At 40.0% G+C, this 23,165-nt stretch overlaps 2 protein-coding genes across 2 annotated transcripts in view; one reads left to right on the plus strand and one right to left on the minus strand.

Moving 5' to 3' along the window:
- LOC125894656 (NACHT, LRR and PYD domains-containing protein 1 homolog) overlaps positions 1-5,193 on the plus strand; it is an 18,014-nt gene extending 12,821 nt beyond the window's left edge. Inside the window, exons 13-16 of the mRNA XM_049586216.1 lie at positions 698-830; positions 981-1,019; positions 3,609-3,893; positions 4,037-5,193. Of these exons, the coding sequence (XP_049442173.1) occupies positions 698-830; positions 981-1,019; positions 3,609-3,889 (453 nt within the window). The 3' untranslated portion in view covers positions 3,890-3,893; positions 4,037-5,193. The remainder of the gene's footprint in view (positions 1-697; positions 831-980; positions 1,020-3,608; positions 3,894-4,036) is intronic.
- Positions 410-23,063, minus strand: LOC125894660 (uncharacterized). The gene is made up of 7 exons (XM_049586219.1): positions 22,951-23,063; positions 17,149-17,193; positions 16,194-16,446; positions 15,748-15,807; positions 13,989-14,203; positions 9,660-9,944; positions 410-499 (listed from the first exon to the last, which is right to left on the minus strand). The coding sequence occupies exons 3-6, from the start codon at positions 16,286-16,288 to the stop codon at positions 9,664-9,666; spliced, it is 651 nt and encodes a 216-aa protein (XP_049442176.1). The 5' UTR covers positions 16,289-16,446; positions 17,149-17,193; positions 22,951-23,063; the 3' UTR covers positions 410-499; positions 9,660-9,663.
- Between the last annotated feature and the right edge of the window lie 102 nt (positions 23,064-23,165).

Genomic DNA, 23,165 nt, shown 5'->3' on the forward strand with positions numbered 1-23,165 from the left:
AAACAGGAGGAAACAGCTAGCCTGGCTCTGTCCAAAGGTTACAGAATCTGCTGACCAGCACCTTCTAAAGCTAACTAACAGTCTGTATTATATCTCGTAAAATGACAACTTGTTAAATACACTGTGTTTTATTTAAGGATGAAACTCATGGACAAACATAAGGATTAACACAGTCATGCTAGCTGCTTCCCCTTGCTTTCAGTGTTTAAGCTAAGCTAACTGTGTTCTGATTTACCAGCCAGATCAAGCACGTTTTCCAAAAAGTCAACATTTTCTTAAAGATATTGTTAATCCCGGCTCTTAGGCTGGAACAATGATGGGAAATGAGACGAGTGAACAAATACTTATAAGAGCTCATTTATTTACAAAATAACAATAAGTAACCGAACAGTGAAAACGAGGAGGGAGGCTCTGTTGGTAGGTGGTGAGCTTCTATATCATGGCCAGGCCCTGATGTGGCTCATGAGGTTAATGACGACCCTCTTCCTTGACCCGCATCCTGAAACAGAAAAACAGCCAGGAAAACAGGCACACTGAGCAGAGCAGAGGCGTCATCATGTCCTGTCATTGCATTGTTTTGGTAAAATACAGCCCCTGTGGCTTGCCACCTGAAGATATCAGCACATTTTTCTTCAGGCATATAACTCAGCACAAAGTCTAACTCTGTTCCTTTCCCCTTTATATATTTCTGTCACAGAAATTAAAGCTCATTTATGAATGGTGTGACCCAAACTTCTTCGAAGTGTTCATTGACGATCCTGACAGTAATTTCGAACTCGGACTCAGACACAAAACAAGTGCACAAGTGTGGACCTGTGCAATGCGAAAAGGTCAGTGGTGATGAAATGATATTCTGTGATGTGTGTATTTACAGCACCTGTATATTGTTCTTGTTTAGCTAAAATGGCTTAAATTAAGTGTCTTGTGTTGTGAATGCAGAACATAAAATTTACATATTGTTTATCTGGATTTTATTTCAGATGACTATCAAAACACTGGTGATGTTCGGGTGATGTATGGTAAGACATAATATATGATGAGTACTCAGTAGAAATACACATGTATGAAATATAAGGAAGGCAACAAGCACTAGCAAATCAGAAAAAGAGTAGGGTGGGTCATGCCTTTGTCATTCTTGGAAAAAAAATTGGCGTCGCAAATTAGGGCTGCAACTAACGATTATTTTCTTTGGCGACGAATCTGCCAATTATTTCTTCGATTAGTCAACTAATCATTTTATCAAAAAATGTGTTAAAATGTTGAAAAATGTCAGTCTGTCTCTCCCAAACCCCCAAATTATTGTCATTTAATGTCTTGTTTCGTTTAGTTCACCGTCATGGGAGAGTGTGTAAAGCTGCCAATATTTGAGCGTAAGAAGCTGCAACAAGAGTATTTTGGAGTACTTTTATAGTACTTTTCTATGAAAAATGACTCAAACGGATTAGTCGACTGCTAAAATAGTCGCCGATTATTTTAATAGTCGATTAGTCATCAATTAGTCGACTAATCATTGCAGCCCTTTCCCAAATAGCATTTTTTGGGCTTTGGTAGTAATCAACAGTGAATATTTGAAACTCGACGCAGGGCTGAAGGAACATCTCCAGAGCTGCTCTCCTGGCAAATGTTCAGTGTGTCTGCCCCTTAGCACAAGCTACCACAGCAGGAGCGGCTAACATCCAATACCGAGCTGTTAAACAGTCCCAACAAACTCACACCGACACTGAAATGGCTCATCTCTGTCGTTAAAGCTGTTAATAATCGTTAACACTAGGGCCCGCACACATCCTGTGTTTCTTTGCCCCCTTGAATATAATGTCAATGGAGACACGTGGAAGGTGCACTCAAAAGGGAGAGTGATGCTGTCACAGCACACAGGCATTCTCAAGCGTCTGTTTTTCAGGGCGTAATGGCTGCACCCTAAGATAAAAAACGTTCCACCTTTGGAACCAGCAACACACACCCAGTGATGTGATGAGGAACAACCAATCACAGCCATTAGATAGCGTCCCTTTCTTCCCTAAATATTAGTTTATGATGATTCATATGGAGAAGCAGTTGGTAGCCTATTTTTTTTTTTTTTTTTTTTTTCTAATTTTATCAAGGCTACCCATACAACGGAAACAACATTTTAGGCCTCAGAGACACTTAAAAAACAACGCCTGTAAGAAGATCAGCTACGAACTCTGGATCTCTGTGGATGGTCGCTTAGCAACTTCAGGTGAAGTTGGCACAGAGTGGCCACAAGAGTAGCAAGCAGCGATCGACATCGGTTTAGGTGGTTAAAAACACTGCATTAGGGTGACCATATTTTGATTTCCAAAAAAGGGGACACTCGGCCTGGCCATGACATAGCCTACTTAAATGATACTCGCAGTTTACTCAAAGATGCCTTATCATTTTAATATATTTAAAATTTATATGTATGGATAGAAAATTCAGTTATATTACAAAATAATATCTCTCAAAGACAGAAATTCAGATAGGCCCCAATAGGGGACACATACACACACTAGAGTGTGGCGATCCGAGCCCAACGGTACCCGACGGGTCAGGCCGGGTTTGGTCAAAAATGTAGCTATAAATTGTATTCAGGCTCGGGTTGGATTCGGTCAGCTTTCAGTGAAAATGTAGTGTAAAAATAAATAAGATCCTATTGTCTGTCCTGTTTATTGCTTGGACACTGTTTTTTACGTGACAACACCTGAACATAACACACACAGACACACATTGGCTGTTTGTTTCTACCTCTCTCCTCGCTGGAAGTCTCGGACCTCCCGCCGCCCGCCTCCGCCTTGATTAAACGCTGAAAATAAAATAAAAGAGGGAGACAGGTTTTTCCTATTTTATCTTATTTTGTTTTATTTCTCCCTCTCCTCTCGCTGGAAGCGTCAGACCTCCCGCCTCCTGCTCCCGTCTCAAACACGGAGATCTCCCTCTCCGCTGAGCACACCCGGCCTGTTAAATATTCTGTAACCGTAACAACTGTGTGACACAAACTCAGTGCTTTGGTCAGGTTCGGGTTCGGACAGAAATATGCGGCCCGTGCCGCACTCTAACACACACACACAAACACACAGAAAACCGGACATTATCATCAGTTTATAAAAAAAAAACCCAGACGCCCCGAACGGGACATGAAAAGTGAACATATAAAGAGAACGTTTGGTCAGCCTACACTGCATGTACCCAAGCCCTTAGCCATGTGATGGTAACAGTTAGCCAAACTGTCCCCGGTGCAGAGCTCTTGTGATAAAGACAGAGAGGGAGCAGGGCAAGGAGGAGCTGCGTGAATTAATATGCTGTGTGTAGCTCTACAATGAAACAACAATTTACCCATTTGAAATAGTAAACAAACAGAAAATATAAAATAGAATAGTGGCAGTCAATATTGATAAAGTAGTGGACCATCACAAATAAATCAATGTATGGGAAACCCTGTGATTTATTTTTATTTATAATTTTCTTTTTGTCGTTCCTCAGAAAAAAAGGGGAAAAAATCCCAAAATTGGAAACTGAATACCCACCAGATAAGTGAAAATCTGAACAATCCAATATTTAGGTCCAACCTTATTATTTTTTTTTTTCCTTTTCCCACTTTTTTCCTCTAGACAAGGAGCTTGCCAGACTGAGGCCTAAACTTGTGGAGAGGGTGTCCAGAGAGCTTATCAACCAGCTGCTGGATGATCTGTTGGAGGATGGTGTCTTGAATGACGGGGAGACAGACTCGATACTTCAGGAGTACAGTACCAGTGCAAACAGGGCACGCCGCCTCATCGACATGATACGGAAGAAAGGATGCAAAGCCAGCAGGAAGTTGTTAACTCACCTTCAAAGCAGAGACCCTATGCTTTGGGCTGAGCTGGGGCTGCCCTCTGGCCCACCTCTGTAGTCAGGTAAGGTCTGTCTCAGCAGGGCTGGCCAACGTTCATGAGTGAGGGAGGCCTTGATCTTATTCATATGTCAGTTTAGTGCACAGTGAAATATTATTTTGAACAATTATCTGATGGCATTGATATATATTTTGGTTTTCCTGCAGAGACTCAAGGAGAGAAACCCAAACTCAACCCTGCTGCTGATAGAAAGAAATGAAGAATGAAGACACTCCTAATTCATTCTGCACTAAAAGTCATATCAGCTGACAGACATGATCAGTGGTTGAGCTGTTAATATGTTAAATCAACTCTTAAGAACTTGGTCAGTGCTGCACTGATGAGTATTTTTGTATTAAGTGTACAGTGTGTAGGATTTAGGGGGATATATTGGCAGAAATGGAATCTAATTCATAGAGTATAATCACCTGAAACTAGGTTGTCTTTTCATTGCCTGAATGAGCCATTTATATCTACATACAGAGTAGGTCCTCTTCCACAGAGTCATCCATGTTGTTCTCCAGTCGCCCAGAACAGAGAAACCAAACACAGGCTCTCGTCAGGGCCATTGTGTGTTTGTGTTGGCCATTGTAGTTCTCCTACACACAACTAAGTGGTGAACACAGTGGAGCATTGAGCAGCTTAAGAGCTTGATATTAGGAGAAGGTTAAGACTAAAACATATTTAAAAAGAGAGTATAATACTAACACTGGATTTATTTCTTGTGTGGACTGAAACTGTGTGTGCTGATCATGTGTAAATGTAGATGATCATTCTATCATTCACATGAACAAAAAGGGAGGGCACCATTTTTTTGGTTGTTGTTATTTATTAATTAAGGTCAATTTTGGATATTTACTGATGGGTCATTAAGTTTTGTCTTTACTATGTGTGGAAAAATGTCTGTGAATGAAAAGATAATTCATGTTGTTTCTGGTATTTGTATGAATCTTACCTGCAAGGTGAAGGAAAATAAAGTGGCTGCTAGTCTGTGCTTAAAATCTTCTATCATTGTGTCAACATGCTGACTGTGTTGTTGTCTCTCACTGATACAGCCCAGAGTAAGCAGATAAAAAGAAGCAGAATGGTGAAAGTTGTCATATTGAGGTGTGTTAACATTCCACCTTAAACATTGCCGGTACTACTGGTAGCCTCTGAGCTGCACAGTGAATTGTATTATTTTTTCTCAGTCTGAAGCTAACTTACTGTTAACTAGTTAAGATGAAAAGGCAGCAAAACATATTTTAACTTTTTTGAACTGCTTAACAGGTCAAAGTTTATGAGGATACAATGTTAGTTAACTTTCATTCTTGTCCCGCCACGTTTCCCCCTGATGCCACCAAGCGCCATTAAACAAGAACAGCAACCGGCCATGTTTTATGCCGATGTTAACTGTTAACTTGCAGCACTTGTCTTTGCTGGACACATTTTCCCCAAAAATAAGACATGCTAATGTTTTTAGCACAAGCTTATGGCATTCTACATTGTGCAAATTAGCCTAGTGGCTAGCAGACCTTCCCTCTACTCATATGAAGCCAGGGACAACAGCAACATTTAACAGAGGTAATGTTACAAAGTTTGGTTCCACTACAACTCACAAGGTTCACCGACAAAACAACTGTCTTACACTAAACACGTTTTACAAACACATATAATAAAGTTATTGGCATAAGCCTATGGCATTTAACATTGTATAAATTAGCCTAGCAACGAGTGGAGATTTTCTCTACTGATATGAAGCCAGGATAAATCACACACAAGATTTAAAATGCTTTTTTGTGGAGGCTTTATTTTCTTCACAATTTGTTTCTTGTCAGTGAAAGTAAGGTAAATAAAAGCTTTGTGTCCACTGAAGGAAATGGTTTAACTTACAAAAATAGACAGAAGGTCTGCATTCTGGGGAGGTGTATGTCAGGCGATGGCTTAGGGTACAGCATAGGATCTACCTAGATGCAGAAGTACAAATTCTGCCTCAAGGCCAGCGGTGTCTAAACGTTTTGAATGGGGGCCATAAAAGGTCATGTGAAAATGTGTGGGGCCAGCTGCTTCTTGCATCATATAGGTTATTTTAAGAAAATCACAAACAAACCTGAACTCAAGCTTTATTTAAAGAGCCTTCGCTCTCTGCTGAACAGCCTCGTCCTGCATTAGAAAAGTAGCAGTTTAAACAACCAAGAAGCTTGCTTAAAGTACTGCAAAAGTAGCATGATAAGTAACACATTACTCTACACAGAAAGTAATGTTGTGAAGTAACTTATTTGTTTCAACTAGTAATAGGCTATGTCATACATTACATTTTGAAAGTATCTTGCCCAACACTAATGGAGCTCCAATTCTAAGATTCACCATGGCAACAGGTGAATAAAAAGCAGGCCCACCATTTTAATATAGTAGATGTAGAGATATTAATACACATTATATAAAGATTGTGCACATTTATTTTAATTAATTTAATTAATTTTAATTCTGATTATATACAGTCTATTTAAACTCATCTCAATTCTGCAGCTGCACCACAATCCTGCACACTCAGAAATATTAACAAATAATCCCAAACATTAAAAGAATTATGTTCCTTCATTGTGACTCCTCACAACATGATTGGCACAGATAATTCATCCTACGTGTCAAAAGCTTTATGCCTTTTTTTTTAATTTAAACTGAGACTACACGTTACAGCACATTTCAGCAACAATGAAATTCAAAGTGCTCATCATAAAACATCAAAAGCATCTAGACAAGGTGCAAAAGAAACACATTATAAAAGGCCATTTAAGAGCAATCCATCACAGTACTACAGAATGGAAAATAAAAAAGTTAAAATACACTAATATAGGCAAATAAGATACAAAAATAAAAGTTAAATCAATAAAAGTACTTGAATAATAAATATTACAGTGGAGTATATGAAATGAATAAATATTTAATTTTAAGAAAAGGCAGCAGCACGCAATAACCACAACGCAACGTTTCTAACACACTGACAGCTGTCTCTTGTGCCGAGTCACAGTGAGTTTATTTAAGCTATTTCACTGAAAACTGCAGGAAGGTGGAAACTCTGTTATGTCAACTTACGTCTTTCATATTATTTTATCCATCGTTAACAGACTAGTGTGTAGAATTTTATCAGCATCTAGTGGTAAAGTTGCACATTGCAACCTACTGAACTTTTCCTGTGTGCAAATGCAAAAATGTGTTTGGCTCCGTCTAGAGCCAGTGTATGGTTTTTCTGTTCTGGGCAACAGTAGAACAACATGGCGGACTCCATGACAGTGGACTTGCTCCATATGTAGATATAAACGGCTCATTCATGGAAATGAAAACACAACCGTTCTTAGTTTCAGGTGATTTTACAGGAATAAAAACATAGTTAGGAATATCATATTCCATTTATGCCAATATATCCCCCTAAATCTTACACACTGAACCTTTGATACAAAAATACTGATTAGTGCAACACTCATTAAGTGCTTAGAGTTTATTTAACATATTTAAAATAAAACAATTAATTATGTGTGTCACCTGATATGACTTTTAGTGCTTAATTATTAGGAGTATAGGAGCCATCCCTGGTGGCAAATGTATGTAAGATGCTATTTTGTCTTGTTGGGGTCACTGTACTGCCATGGGTATCTGTCAATATAGGCAGGAAGCATTCATTCAGGGACAGGTGTTGCTTGACGGAGGAGCACATATGGTTTTTTGACAACAACAAAAGGCCATGTGGAGCCAGGTGTACACTGCTGAATGTGATGGTAAAATGTATTTTCCTTTGAATGGTTTATATACACAGATTTATGGATGCTACAGTGGTGTGGAATAAATATTGCATCAAAGACAAGATAAACAGTTGTCGGTTATGTCAGGTGAGTGGTTAGTCAGTAGCCTGTCTTGTGGCCCCCAGTAACGCAACTACTTTTATTGGGTAAAAAGTAGTGTAACGCGTTACTACTGAAAATATGGTAACGGAATGTAGTTACTTTGTCAGTTGGGCACAGCGTTACTTTTCCCGGGGACAGATTTGACGGTGACACTGCCTGTCTGCCTCAGCTGCGCACTAGGCAGGAACTGTGACAGTTGCCATGTCAACAGTACAGACAGGAGCACCAAAATCAAGAATCGTATGAGGAATATGGAAGATACACACGCCTCCTCGGATTATTTTAACGGTTTGTCAACCGAAGACAGGTTAGCTTATTGTAATAAGCTAACAATTAGCAACGGAGTGAGGTTTCCTGACCTGTACTTAATGTCGGGTCAGTGGGTCACCGACGCTACGAAAGAAATGGCCTAAGCTACAGTGGCCAGACATTGTTTTATATCTTGTGGAGAAACCCGGCGTTTATACGCATGAAAAACTCAAGGCATATAAATCCCTTGATGTGTATCAATCAATCAATCAATCAATCAATTTTATTTATAAAGCCCAATATCACAAATCACAATTTGCCTCACAGGGCTTTACAGCATACGGCATCCCTCTGTCCTTAAGACCCTCACAGCGGATAAGGAAAAACTCCCCAAAAAAACCCTTTAACGGGGAAAAAAAACGGTAGAAACCTCAGGAAGAGCAACTGAGGAGGGATCCCTCTTCCAGGACGGACAGACGTGCAATAGATGTCGTACAATAATATGTCGTATATAATTTTGTACTTTGCGGTCATGTCCAAGATATTGAATACTGGGATTTATCTGATGGTTTTTGTGCTCTACGGACCGAAGTACTGCCGAGCCAGCGACAAGGACACAAAACAGTAACGTTAACTAATGTACAAGACCTGGGCGATTCTGAACAAGTCGACCAACTATATACTGACAGCGAACTGCACTTGTATGGCTGGGTAAGTGTTGTTTAATGTAACGTTAACCTTGCTAGTCAGAACTCAGACATGGGCAACATACGACCCCGGAACCTCAAAGGAAATCAAAACGACCCCCAAAACATCAATAAAATGCAGCATTGTGTTAACAGAAAACAGAACAATCATAACCTGCCTGCCTTCCTGGCGCTGTGTGAACGGCAGCCTGTTGCAGCAGCTCCTATTTTGTGTATTTTAAATTGCTGCTGTGACATTAAAATTTCCCCCCGAGGGGTTAATAAAGTACCTACCGTACCATACCAGAAGAGAAAATGAATTAATTTATTCGTGCAGGTCTGTAGCTTACTGCAAAGTATGAGTCTGTTACACAGACACAGTCTCACAGTTACACACGTAATAACAGAACAGAAAATGATTTATTCATGAATATGACACTATTTGTTCAAAGATAGTGTCTGTGAATATTAATATTTTCCTCATTCAGTGATGCAGCAGGTCTGGCAAATAGGCTATTAGTAGTAGTAATCTGTCATGTAACAAATTCATGTAGCCTAGTTAACACAAATTAACTCTCACTCTTTAATCTTTATTTTATCACCAAAGTGGTAAATACCAGTGGGAAACTCGGATTTTTTCACATTTAGGAAATGACATGGGGTTCTACCCAAAGTCAAGCACCATAAAAGTAACGTAAAAGTAACGAGTAACGTAAATAGTTTTCACAGAGGGTAACTAAGTAAAGTAAGGGATTACTTTTTTTTAAGAAGTAACGAGTAACGAGCAAACACTACTTTTTAAAAGTAACTTCCCCAACACTGCAGATAACTGTTCAAACTTCAAACATTTGATATCAGTAACATTATAAAGGTCACTGAAGCTCAGGCACTGTGCAGTCACTGACAGGCTGACATATAGATCAAGGCCTCCCTCACTCATGAACGTTGGCCAGCCCTGCTGAGACAGACCTTACCTGACTACACAGGTGGGCCAGAGGGCAGCCCCAGCTCAGCCCAAAGCATAGGGTCTCTGCTTTGAAGGTGAGTTAACAACTTCCTGCTGGCTTTGCGTCCTTTCTTCAGTATCATGCCGATGAGGCGACGTGCCCTGTTTGCACTGGTACTGTTTTCCTGAAGTATCGAGTCTTTCTCCCCGTCATTAAAGACGCCATCCTCTAACAGATCATCCAGCAGCTGATTGATAAGCTCTCTGGACACCCTCTCCACAAGTTTAGGCCTCAGTCTGGCAAGCTCCTTGTCTAGAAGAAAAAAGTAGAAAAAATGAAACAAATTTTGGGCTCCTAAAAGGGAACACGACCTAAATTAAGAATTCAAATATGTTATTTCCATGTCCTTGTACAGTTTAATCATAGTTTGTGAACATGAGCTACTCTCCTTTAAAGCCAGAAACCAGACAAGTAAGTCTCAAACCTGTGATGTCATTGGGTATTAAATCTGGAGCTGCTCCATAGACAATGAATGGGAGCCCGATTTTGTGGACCCACACAATCTTTTTTGTTTGTTTTTTTTACACCCAAATGAACTTTATTCTATTGTAGTGTCCTCAGATCTGAAACAGGAAATGTACCCATATACTCTTAACATTTCCCTGGGTGCTCGCAGTACCATCTAGAACATCTTTCACCACTCAATGTCTGTAGAGCAGCTCTAGACCTTATACAATGTAACATCACAAACCTGAGTTTTAGCACTCTAGTTTTTGGATTTGGGACAGAGACTAATATTTTTTGAACAGTTGTAGACCATAGGAATAACATGTATGAAGTTTGAAAATGGCTGTAGTTCCCCTTTAAGGTGATTCATGATGCACAGATACCTAAAACATTTAGTTACACTGTAATACTAGTATGACCCATGTGGATTTTAATGATTGTCACTATATATTCAAATTCAAATGTATTAATGTCTGTACCAAGTCCCACCAACGATACCAAGATGATCAATGAGTATGTGAAAGATCTAATGACACTCATTATATACCATGTCTTACCATACATCACCTGAACATCACCAGTGTTTTGACAGTCATCTGAAATAAAATCCAGATAAAAAATATATGTGTATTAGTTTTATTTAATGGTTTTATGTTTTACTTTCACAACACAAGACAATTAAACCATTTTAGCTAAACAAGAATGATATATAGGTATCAGAATATCATTTCATAACCACTGACCTTTTCGAATTGCACAGGTCCACACTGTTCCACTTTCGTGTTTGAGTGTGAGCTGGAACTTACTGAGCTGGGTCACTGCCTTCATATAAGAGCTTTAATTTCTGTGACAGAAATATATACGGGGAAAAGGAGCAGAATTAGACTTTCTAAAAATGTGATAATTCACATGCAATTTGTCAAGAAGGTGAAGAAAAATGAGCTATCTTCCAAAGTGAAATATGCAGGCTGACTGTATTTCACCAAAAATAATTCTGAACACAATACGTTAAAGGAATAGTTTGACATTTTGGAAAACAAGCATATTTGCATGTGTCTGGTAAATCAGAGGACAGTTAGCTTAGCTTAGCATAAACACTGTTAGCAGGGGGACCAGCTAGCATGGTTCTGTTCATTCTTAGAGTCTCAGCAGGGTCAGTCACATCAGAGTAGCACAGGCTGGAGGTTGGAATCATCACGGGCTGTACTGTCTCTGTGATCCTTTTCCCCTTGCCAATGAATGTGGTCATCAAGTCTGCTGAGGAAGAGTGACAGAGCCTTCAGACTAAGTCAGGGAGGCGCCAACCACCAGTCAGGGCTTTCATGGACGCCCCTACTGTCACCACTGCAGCAGTGCCAGGAAACAGGTGGATCCTGCCAGAGCTGGAGAAACTAATTGGATGGGCATGGATAAGGTTTAGGTCAGAAAAATCCAGGTCAATGTTAATGAAGAAGGGCAAAGTCATGGGCAGGTTCTGCTTCAGAATCACAAGGACACCATTCCCGACTGTCTCCAAGAAAACCAGTGGAGAGCCTTGGCAAGATGTTCTACAGTAGCCTGAAGAATACAGCATCATTTCAGGCAAACTGTCAGGAGCTGGGGAGCTGTTTGGGAGTGGTGGACCAGTCAGGGCTTCGTGGCAATTTCAAGGCTTGGATCTACCAGCATGGTATCCTGGCAAGGATACTCTGGCCAATGTTTGTCTACAAAGTCCCCATCTCCATCATAGAGGGCTTAGAGAGGAAAGTCAGAAGCTTCCTCTGGAGGTGGCTGGGATTGCCCAGGATCCTTAGCATCACTGCTTTTCACAGTGATGACACCAAGCTGAGGCTGCCCCTTTAGTCCATGAAGGTAGAGTTTAAGATGACTCATGCCAAAAAGGTGATGCTGTACAAAGATTTCAGCAGCTCCAAGGTGGTCCAGGCAGGGGTGGAGGTGAAAACTGGGAGAAGGTGCAGAGCCAACAAATCTGTAATACAAGCAGATTCTCAGATATGCCACAGAGCACTGTTGGGAGCAGTGACTTGGAGAAGAGATGATCTGGCAAAATTTCCAACTCTCCAGTATGACAAGGGCAAAGGCCACACCACATTTATTGCAAATCTGTCCGTCCCACTGTGAGGGTTCAGGACAGAGGGATATTGCATGTTCTAAAGCCCTCTGAAGTAAACTGTGATTTGTGATATTGGACTTTATAAATAATATTGAATGGAACTGAATTGTAAGGGGAGGGAAAGGTGCAGGGTGGTCCAGGAAGAAGTGTGGACAGTGGTGGAAGAGGAGAGCTCCAGCAGAGCTGTCGTGTTGAGCCAACAAGGGGCCTGGACAAGGTGGAAACAGGCCATGGACTAAAAGGTCACATGAACTGGCCAAACCACACAGTATCAAGTTCTTGATCCTGGCAATGTACAATTTTCAGCCAGCCCATCGAACCTCTTTTTCGAGGGCAAAGTGGACTCTCCAGATCGCCTGGAATGCTCCGGCAAGGGGGTGCAGGAGCATGTTTGAGCCACTGCCAAAGGTTGGGTAGGGCTGGTACACCTGGCATCATGACCAGATTTTGAAACCCACTGCGGAAACAAACAGCATGGGAATCAGCAGCTGCAGATAAGCACGTCCAACCAGCCAACCCCATGATCACCTTCGTGAGGGCTGGCCTGCAGCTGCCAAGAACCAGAATCTGTCAGGAATACTGGAGACCTTGCAGGACTGGAAGCTTTGTAAGAACCTGCAGAAACAGCTAAAGTTCTCACTGCTCATCGTCATGACCCCCCTGAGGCCAGAGATGTTCCCGGTCTCAGACATGACCAAAACCATTGTCTTATTAGAACTAACAGTGGTGTGGGCAGACCATGTGCGACGCCCACGAAAGGCAGAAGACAAAGTACAAATAGTTGGTCAAAGACTGCTGCGTGCAGGGCTGGAAGGCAAGGAGTATGTATGCCCATTGATCCTGCAGAGGTTTGGCGGAGCAATCGCTCCAAAATGTCTCGAGTACACTGGGTATCCACGCAATGGGGTAAGAGAAGAACCATCGAGAACATAATAGGGGCAGCAGAGAAAGCCTGGAGATGGCTCTGGATCATGACAGAAGGCCCATGGGGAGGAGCAACTGCCACCTGAACACAAGTCGGGGTCTAATCAACCTTGGCTGGGTCGCCTGGGCAAAGGTGTCCAATTTTGAAAGACCCCAAATGCCCAAAGTCCTCAGGTTACATCACTGATGACATGTTTAAAGAGATGTATTCCTTAAGTTTAATTCTTACAAAAACTGCAATGTAAATACAAGCTGTGGTTTCACGAGAGGTTATATGGAATGTTAGTTAGCTTTAGAAGGTGCTGGTCAGCAGATTTTGTAACCTTTGGACAGAGCCAGGCTAGCCATTTCCTCGTGTTTCACAGACATTGTCAGCACAAAGATGCTTCAAGGTTACAGCAGCCAACATTGCTGCCTGTGTTTTCAAGTGTGAATCAACATGGTACCAGAAAAATATGCAATAACCTCTTCTAGAGCCGGATCATGAGGGATCACATAGACATGCAGTGTGAGGGATGTTTTAATGGTCTTGTATATTAACACTTTACAGTGAATTCTCACGGAGAAGCCGGCTCTCATCAGGACTCCTCTTGGAGAGGAAAGCTGGCTGAGACAACTTGACATGGGATGATGTGACCTCAGACACTTGTTCCACAATGTCTCTACATGTATCTATGTGGAGGACTGCAAACTTGTCTAAAACTGTAGGGTTGTCTTCTGCACAAAACACACGTGTATGAAGGTTTTGAAAGACATACATCAAACATTACTGAGGTTGTTACATCTTGTTTTTATCATATGATGTTGCTTACCTGTGCAGATCCAGTGTGGCAAATGTGCTTCATCTAACTTTCCAAAAATGACTGTAATGTCCAGTAGGGGACCTCCGGGGATGTACCACATGGTTTTCAGTCTGTCTGCGTGCCCCTCCCAAGAGCAAAACTGGTACTTGAAGCTGACCTTTTCCTTACAAACCCAGCGCAAGCCAGACACACTGCATTCAAAGGCACCTGCTTCAGACTGCAGGCTAATTCATGAAAGGGAGAACAAGTATTGTAAGTTTGGGTCTCCTTTGTGCTAGAATATTGTAAGAAATATAAGAATAAGAATAAGAATATCGTTAATGTAAACAGAAAACAAAATCTGCCTTGTTTTAATTTGCTGTGAAATGTAACAATACCACGATAATTGTAATTATGTATTGGCATTAATGTTAAAACACCGAAAAAGATCGTAGTTTTCCTTCTGTGAAAATGTGTTTGCTGTGCCAAAGTATTTGAAGACATTTTTTAGTTGGAGCATCGTCTGCATCCACACAGTTCACTTCAGGCTCAAGTTTAATCCAGTCATGCTCAGGGAACAGATCGCTTCCAGTTGCCCTCGAAAAGAGTCTTGAAAGGTTCTGTATGTCACATTCAGAGCATTAATGTAGCTGCAATCAACTATTTGTTGTGTAAAGATTTTAAAGAGCAATGACGTCCTGAGCAGAGAATGAAGTCACGCTCACTCAGTGTGCTGTTATTCGAGCTTCTCTGTACTTTGTTGTGGTCGACAGTCCTGCTTTGTGTGTTCTTAATGCATGTTGGGCCCTGTGTGTTTATCATGCTAGCTAGCTAATCTGCCACTGCACCATGTTCATACAGCAGTTACCATGCTCAGATGTCTGAAGCAGTTTCACAGTCTGATTCACTGAGTTTGTAACAATATCAATACAATATCCTTAACAGACAGTACAGTTGGTGTTTTTGTACAGGCACGTTGAACTCTATTTCAGATACATCTGAAATACAAGCAAAGTATTGTCAAATGACCTGCTGTGGCATTAAAAGCTGAATCACATTAAAACATTCTGATATTATGGTCTGATGTAACACTTAAGTAAGGGATACTACCAGACGAGGTGTCCATTATCAGGAATTAAAGGACAATGATGACAAAAAGAGCCGATCATAATCGGGTAGTCACTAAGACCATGGTATAATGGACACCTACCAAGTTGCTCCAGTGAAACTGTTTGTTCATAATAATAACCTGCATCTAAAATGTGTAACCATAGCAACAAGGATGCAATCAAAGCCTTACAATTTATTTATAACACTGAATGCAATCCTTTAATGCCTCATCCCCTGAACACCACAGGATAGCAAGTGTAACACACCAGCTGCAAGAAGCGCACTGTTCAAAACTGAACCCTAAACTGCTCCTGATGGCACCAGCATATGAATGTGGGTGTGACTGTGCCATGTCGTGGTCATACGACTAGACAGACATCAATACAAATGAAGTCCATTTCCCGAGTCCATTTGTATCACATTCACTGGATCCATTCACTGTTCAACTCACTACTTTAGGCTGCAGCAGGCAGTACATATAATTTGTTTATAAAAATCTTGATTTGGGGCTGGATGGGTAGCTGTGGCATTACGCCTTACCGCCTCACTTATTTTAAATATTTACTCTTGAATGAAATCATCAATTCATAAGTCTGAAAATGAAAGGAGGATTTCCTGAGAAGCACCAACTGTCCAATGCAGAAGTCAATAAGGATGCTTTAGACAGCTAAGGACTTACTTTTTTGAACTTCTTCCAACGTCCATATCTGCCTTGTCGCTCAACACTTCTGATTCCAGTCTGAAATGGTAAAGGACAGCTGATATTGTTTATTCATGGCCGGTGCAGTCTGTTGGCTGAAGGAAACATGCATTTTGTTTATTCCTTTACTCATTTTTAGTACATAAATCAGCCTCCCTGATCGAGGCAGGGATGGCGGTGCAACATATTTGAACTAATCTATTGGCAAAAGTTATGTGCAAGACAGCAATTTGCAAAATAAGCCTAGAGTGAAAGCCTCGGTGTGTACGTTGTTTTATCAGTGTTGTTCTATTTTACAGTTATTCTAATTTAAATTCTTGTTTCTAGCCTACATTTTATTTGTGTGCAGTGTGGCTACAGTGGCTACAATGAATTTCATTGAGCAATCCTGTATTTAATGATGTAATTAAATCTGAACCTCTGACCTTGGGCCTTGGTTGTGTTGTGGCACTACAATGATGTTGTAAAAGATGTCTTTGTCTCCAGCAGTTTTCAGGTGACCATCGAGGAGTTCCCTCATTTTCTCTTCTGAGGTTGGGAGAGCGCTGATTTTATCATAACTGTCCTGTTGTATAACCCCCTTGGTGAGGAGCTCATCCAAAACTAGTTCAACGTTGCTCGCATCTTGGATCAGCTGAGCTTTATATTTATCCACAAAGTGTTCCTCTGAGGAAGGACCTAAAGATAAAATACTCATTGGTGATTTACTGGATTAATTGCACATTAAAATTTGATTGTTAAATGTTGTATGTTTCACATTCAAGCACTTCACAATGCACATGGACCCTAAAAAGACGTATTGTAAAACAAGCAACACAAACATGACTCATACTCAACAGTGATTTAGAGCAGTGGTTCCCAACTGGTGGGGTGCGGTCTGAAAGTAGGTCACGGGTCCATTCTGAATGGACACGTAAACATGTCAAGTTTGTAAAAAACACGCATAATTTAGAAGTACAGTGAATTTCCAGCAAAGAGCTTTCATGTTGAAGTGCCGTTTCCTGCTGTAGAGTCAATAAATAACGGACAGCTACTTAACAGAGACAGCAAACTAGCTCAACAATATGGCCAAATGCAAGCGTGACACCGAATGTATTAAACTGTGTAGACCTTGGACTAATGACTACGGAGAAATCTGGACCTCGAGGCTGGACCACTTGGGAACCACTGATCTAGAGGACAAGAGACCCAAAAAGTCTGATTTTGATAGCAGCACTACTTTTGAAAGAAAAAAATGGTAATAATTTCAAACTGTGGATATCAAATTTTGGAATGAAAAAACTACACATGCATATATCTCATGTTGAATTCAAAAACAGTGCAGGTCATTTTCCACAATAATTAATCAATAAAATAACGTCTCAGAAAACAATGACTCACTGCTAGTTAGATCAGGCAAGGAGGACCGTCCACCTGTCTCCTTTGCTGCCAGAACAAGAAGATTCAATATTACATTACAGTTTTTTAATTTCAGACACTTTGAGTTCTGACAAACTAACTCTGGTACAGAATTTCCAAAAGAGAGTCCAGCTTTCTGTATGTTTTTTTTAATAGTCTTAACAAAGATCCCTGCCCCGACTGAAACCAGGAGTTTTGCAAATGAAGGTCAGGTCTTAACCTCTAATCTATGAGGGTGCATCTAAAACTTTGTAAAGATTTTTTTTCTCTAACATTTTTTAGCAGCAAACAAACACAATATATATATATTCAGAACATTAAAGAAGTGAAGACGCCGGGGGATATTAAGCAGAGACTAAAAAAGGAATAAAATGCAATATGAATAAATAAATAAGATAAAATAAATAAATAATACATAAGTAAAAATAACAAGATATATCAACATATTTTTATTTCTAAATTTTACAACATTCGTACAGTGTGCACTGTCTGAAGTAAAAAGTGTTCTCATATATTGTTGCATTAATTGCTCTTATATTATGGTATATATTTAACACAAAACAAATTTTGAAAGGATGTAGTCAACAACAAACGCACTTACATCAGACCAAACATAGCATCCTCAAAAGTGACAGCAGTTCATAGCACCTTTAGTGACAGTAAACAAGCAACCATCAAATGTTTCAAGTTGCTACCTGGAAGTTAAAGCTACAGTCAGTAACTTCAATGAAAATAACTTTTTGTCATGTTTGATTAAATTGTCACTTAATTCTGAAATAAGTACATGTGCCAATTAATCTGTGCAAAAAAATCATGTCCTCTCTAGGGGTGTGCCATATCATCTTGTTCACCATAATACCAGGATCATTTCTACTATCATATGAAAATTTAATATCGTGATACTCCCGATATTTCGACTTGTTGACATTTGGCGGCATACTGTTACCCATGGCAACAACAGGCATGGCTGAAAGCCAAACTATTACAGACTCAGCAGCTTCAGTAGTGTGGAATAAACTGGGGTGTCGTTCGGCCTAGCATCCTGAATGTTTTATGAACAGCCCCGGACTTCTCAGACTCTTTTAGCAAGTTACCGCTCAGAGGCAACTCATTAAGCGGCTCCTCTGGCAGCTGCGCAGCGCCTCTCCCGCTTCTCTCTTGCCATGCACACACAGGAGTCAGTGTCATATTTTGTCAAGTGATTCTGTCATAAAACTTTGGTAATGCAAACCTACGTGACTCATGGCTTGACAAAAAACTACACGTATGTGAATGTGCAATAGTTGAGGTATCATAACAGCCTGTCACAGGTTAAAGCGTGATGATTAGAGGAGAAATGGCAGAGCATAAAGGTCCAGGTGGAAATAAAACCAACCCAATCATTTAGCATTTTGCTAAAAGAAGGAAATCACCTGTTGATGTATATATATATAGATCCCAGGGTACAGTTTGTGTACGTGGGAGCTGTTTGTTATACTATTAATATTTTATACAGAATCTCACTCTGAGTAACTGTTATTGCTCACAAACTAAAGAAATGAGAGATCATCAAATGAGACTTTGTGATCCAGCAGCCATGTTGGACATACTCATCCGGAGCATCAAGCACAGCCCACTGCCCACCGGCCAGACCAACTTTCTCATGTTACAGCTAAACAGTACACTAAAATATGTTTCTGAAAACATTTAAGGTGAGAAGTAGACAATGCAGTGATAGAATCTTGATTAGATCAGCACTGCCTAGTTTGACAGCCTGACATTAGTTCACCAGCTGTGCCTGACATGACTGACAGCTGCCTTACAGATTCCTCCGCTCAGATTTGGTGTTTATGTTTACATGCACTAAGACCATTAGCAGCTGACAAGGCAGTAGAATAGGCGGAGCAATGTGAATTTTTCCACAAATTATCTGTGTCATTTGGGGCTGTGTGAATACACTGACAGTTTCAGCAAATATGAAAAAAGCAGCTCAAAGCAGCCCTCGGCATTTCTGTGTGTCTGTGCAGCCGAAAGCAGAACCTCATTAAATCTCTGGGCCTGAGGTGCATCAGTGTGTCCTCCAAAGGAGTTTTTAGGGGTTTGGACTCCATTTTTCTCACAGATTCAAGCGTCTCAGACTAATTCGTGCTTGTCGAGAGTTGGTTTCCTCACACTGCTAGATGAAGAGAAGTCCCTGCAGGAAGACCCACGTGGTGCCTTCAGATACTGTCGTAAATGCAACCATCATTCCAGTCACCCCTTGAATCCTGAGCCAAGTGGCTTTTCTTTCAAAAAAATGGGAAGAGGGCAATGAGCAACGAAAGAAAAAATGACACAAAATTTGCAAGATATTCTTAAAAAAAAAAAAAAAAAACCTAATTCAAAATTAAACCCAAGATATGTAGTACAAATTCGTTTGTTTTTTTTTTTTAAAAAAATGCAACTACCTGAAAAAGGGTGCTTAAAAATGGCAATAATTAAGTAGCATAATTTTAAATGTGTAAAAAGAAGAAGAATTGTGGGTATAATTTTTCCCTAGCTTTTCTCTTGTTTCCCCAGTTTTTCTTTTTTGAAACCATTTTCTAAATTTTTATTTACCTATTTGATGCAATTTGTGGGATATTAAAACCTAGAGCAACACTGCTTTTCCTGTGCTGATTTCAGACACCTTATGCAAGCAAAACCCTGAACAAATAGATACAATACCTAGAATTCGTATTATTATTACACATTTAAAATTATGCTACATAATTATTGTTATTTTTAAGCACCTTTTTTCCCCAGGTAATTTCCTTGTTTGTTTGTTTTTTTTGTTTTTTTTACTTTTGTTGTACTACATTTCTTTTTTTTAAATTCTGTCTTCTTTTTTTAAACTAATTTCTTGCAATTTTTTTCAGTCATTTTTAATTTCGTTGCTCATTGCCCACTTCCCATGTTTTTGAAAGAAATCAGGATTCAAAGGGTCATAATAAAACTGGAAAGATGTTTGTATTTACGACAGTATCTGAAGGCACCATTTGGGTCTTCCTGCAGTGACTTTGATCTTCATCTTTAAATCACTGCACCTCACTGCCTAGTTGTCAGCACACCTACTCCCCCAAGTGGCGAGAGTTTTACCAAAACAAACATGACATATTTCACAAAAATGGCTCTCACAAGGTCGATTTTAAGTGTTTTTCAAAAAAATCAAAATGGCGGAAAATCTATCTAACTGGAAGTTATTGGTTCTTGGGGCAAATTTGTTCCTTATGAGTTTCATGTCTCTACGACATACGGGGCATGAGATATGCCCATTCAAAGTTTGCAATTTAAATCGGTTGCTATGGCGCCCCCTTTGGCCAACTGATGTAATATTGCTTCATTCGCATCCTCCCATGACCCTCTACCACTGTGCCAAATTTCACATGGATTGACCAAGTCAGTGAGGAGAAAAACGTGAAACACACACACACACACACACACACACACACACACACACACACAGAGTTTTCATCATTATATAGTAAGATAAATCCACTTATTAATTCTAGTATATCATCACAGATTAAACTACCAGGAAGTAAATAGTCATTTAAATTATCTCCACCTTTACAGGCAGTAGTAGTAAAATGATGGTCACATTAATGCATCAGAAATCGAAAACAAATAATCTGATATATGCGATTCTGGGGTATACTGCATCAGGAGTACTTTTACTTTTTGTTATTTAAGTGTATTTTGATGCCAACACTTTTACACTTTACTCAAGTAAAGTAATTAAAAGGTCTAAGTACTTCTTCCACTCCACATACAGTAGTCTGTTTCAGTGGTCTCCTGAAGCTGGATCACTACAGAGCTAAGTACAGAGACAAAGTCACGCACATACATCTGATTAGTTTTCATCCAGCACTCAAGAAAGACAGACTGCTCACTCTACCTCGTGTTTGATCAAATAAACAGAAGGTTTCTGGAGGATAAAGGATGTCAGAAGATGAATACGGTCTCTAATTAGCAGAGCAGCTGATGCTTAAAATAAGAACACAGTAGTTTCACAAACATGCACTAAGTTTAAACTTCTCCAGCAAGGTCCAAATATTAATTCAGATGAGAGCACTTTCTTCTTTCTTTCTTCTTCACAATTCTTCGTCTTCCAAGATTAGGATTATTAAACTCATATTTTTAGGATCTTGATTGTTGGAGACAAAATAAGTAATTGAAATACAGCAATGTCAACAGCTCTATGAAATTCTAACTTTCTGCTTTTTTGTCACATCTTGTAGGCCAAACAATTAATCAAGAAAAGAATCAGCAGAATAACCAATTATGAAAACAGTCATTAGTTGCAGCCCTTTGTGAGACGGATATGAGAACTCTGACAGATTCCTTAAAATGCAAATGCTCAACCACATACCATAACTCAGGGTTATGTTCATTGTATGCAGGGTTTCAAGGCTGGTAGATATTTATTTGTTTCATGGGTTGCTTTGGTCTTTCTCCAAACAGATCTTCAGGTAGTTAACTTTAAGTGGTATCTCAAGGATGATATTTTCTATTTTAAATTTATTAATTATTGCTGGACCTATAAAAAAGACAGAAAAAGATACATAAAGCTAAAAAAACATACATGCCCTTCATTTAAAGGATGCTTATAACACATACAAAGACATACTGTAGTTTACGTTGTGAGTGTTTCACTGCACCGTACATGCTCGGACTTGCCAAGTGCAGGAAAAACCTGCTGCTGACGGCAAGTTTTGCCAAATTACGACATTGTAGCATCAAGCAATGTGAAGACTGTTCACACATTTTTTCTGCCAGGCCCTGAAGAAGATCTGATGGTCGAAACCGGTCGGCGTTTTTGGTATTTTAACTCTGACGTGCCTGATTAAATAAAGGCTTTTTAATATTATTCCTTGGCTCAGTGCGTAGTGTGCCTGAAGAAAGCCCGAGTGGCTTACTCCTCTTTTGAACAGTTAATATTCAACTTCAAGAGCACCTTGCGTCTACCTGGAGTTGACCTGAGAGCACCCGGTAATTTTTCTTCTTAATGTGAAGACTGTGTTGGAAAAACACAGCTTACATTTTTCACACACACGTGGGGCACAGTGCAGGGGCGTGTCCAGACATTTTTGATAGGGGTGGCCCCAGTGGGACACTGACTTTCGCAGGGATGGCATGAAGTGTGAGCAGGAGCGCCTGCGCACACACATATGCACTCACGTATGAATGTGCAAACACAAATGCAAACACACACCCACACATACAGGTGTCGGCATAGCATTAATTTACCATTTTTGTCTCCACAACCCATATCTACTACTATCTACTACTACTACTCTACTAGAAAACTCCCATACTTTATTCTTGAAAAAAAAACACAACTTTCCAAGATACGCTATACATACAAAAGAAGACAATGCACATTCAAACATATGGTCACTGTATAACACTGTAAACGGTATAAGCCACTGTAGTGTAAGTGAAATATCCCAGCTCTATTTTTGATTTCTTTCTTTTGAAGAAATCCTGTGTATTCCTCTGATTTATTTTCATACTGTAACAGTCCCATAATGCACGTCACTCTATGTATTGTACAATAGATGATTATGCATAGTACACAAATGAAAATGAAATGTAATTGATGTTACTCAGGTCTAACATAACAATGTTACGCAGCACAGATTTACATAGCTAACAGTGTTTGCTAATGAGATGAGATGATTACAGACTTGTGCCAATTACAATAAAAGAAAAAACAAATAAGACTGGAGGAACTCTTTAGCTCATTGCCATGGCTGCTTTTAACCACAGGCACAGTGTACTTACCAAAAAATGTAGGCTACTCAAATGTTCATGAACGAGCGGTAACACTGTAAACTCCAAGATGACATGCTTCAGAGACATGCGTTGCTTCACGGGTTGCTCCTGTCAATCACAACTTCTTCTTCCCATCCCATTAATTTTAAGATACTGGGGTGGCACCTGGGGTGGCCAATCAGATTTCAGACCCAAGGCCACTCCCTGAACCTGCCCCTGGCACA

This window comes from Epinephelus fuscoguttatus, linkage group LG9, assembly GCF_011397635.1.
Source record: "Epinephelus fuscoguttatus linkage group LG9, E.fuscoguttatus.final_Chr_v1".
Classification (NCBI taxonomy): domain Eukaryota; kingdom Metazoa; phylum Chordata; class Actinopteri; order Perciformes; family Serranidae; genus Epinephelus; species Epinephelus fuscoguttatus.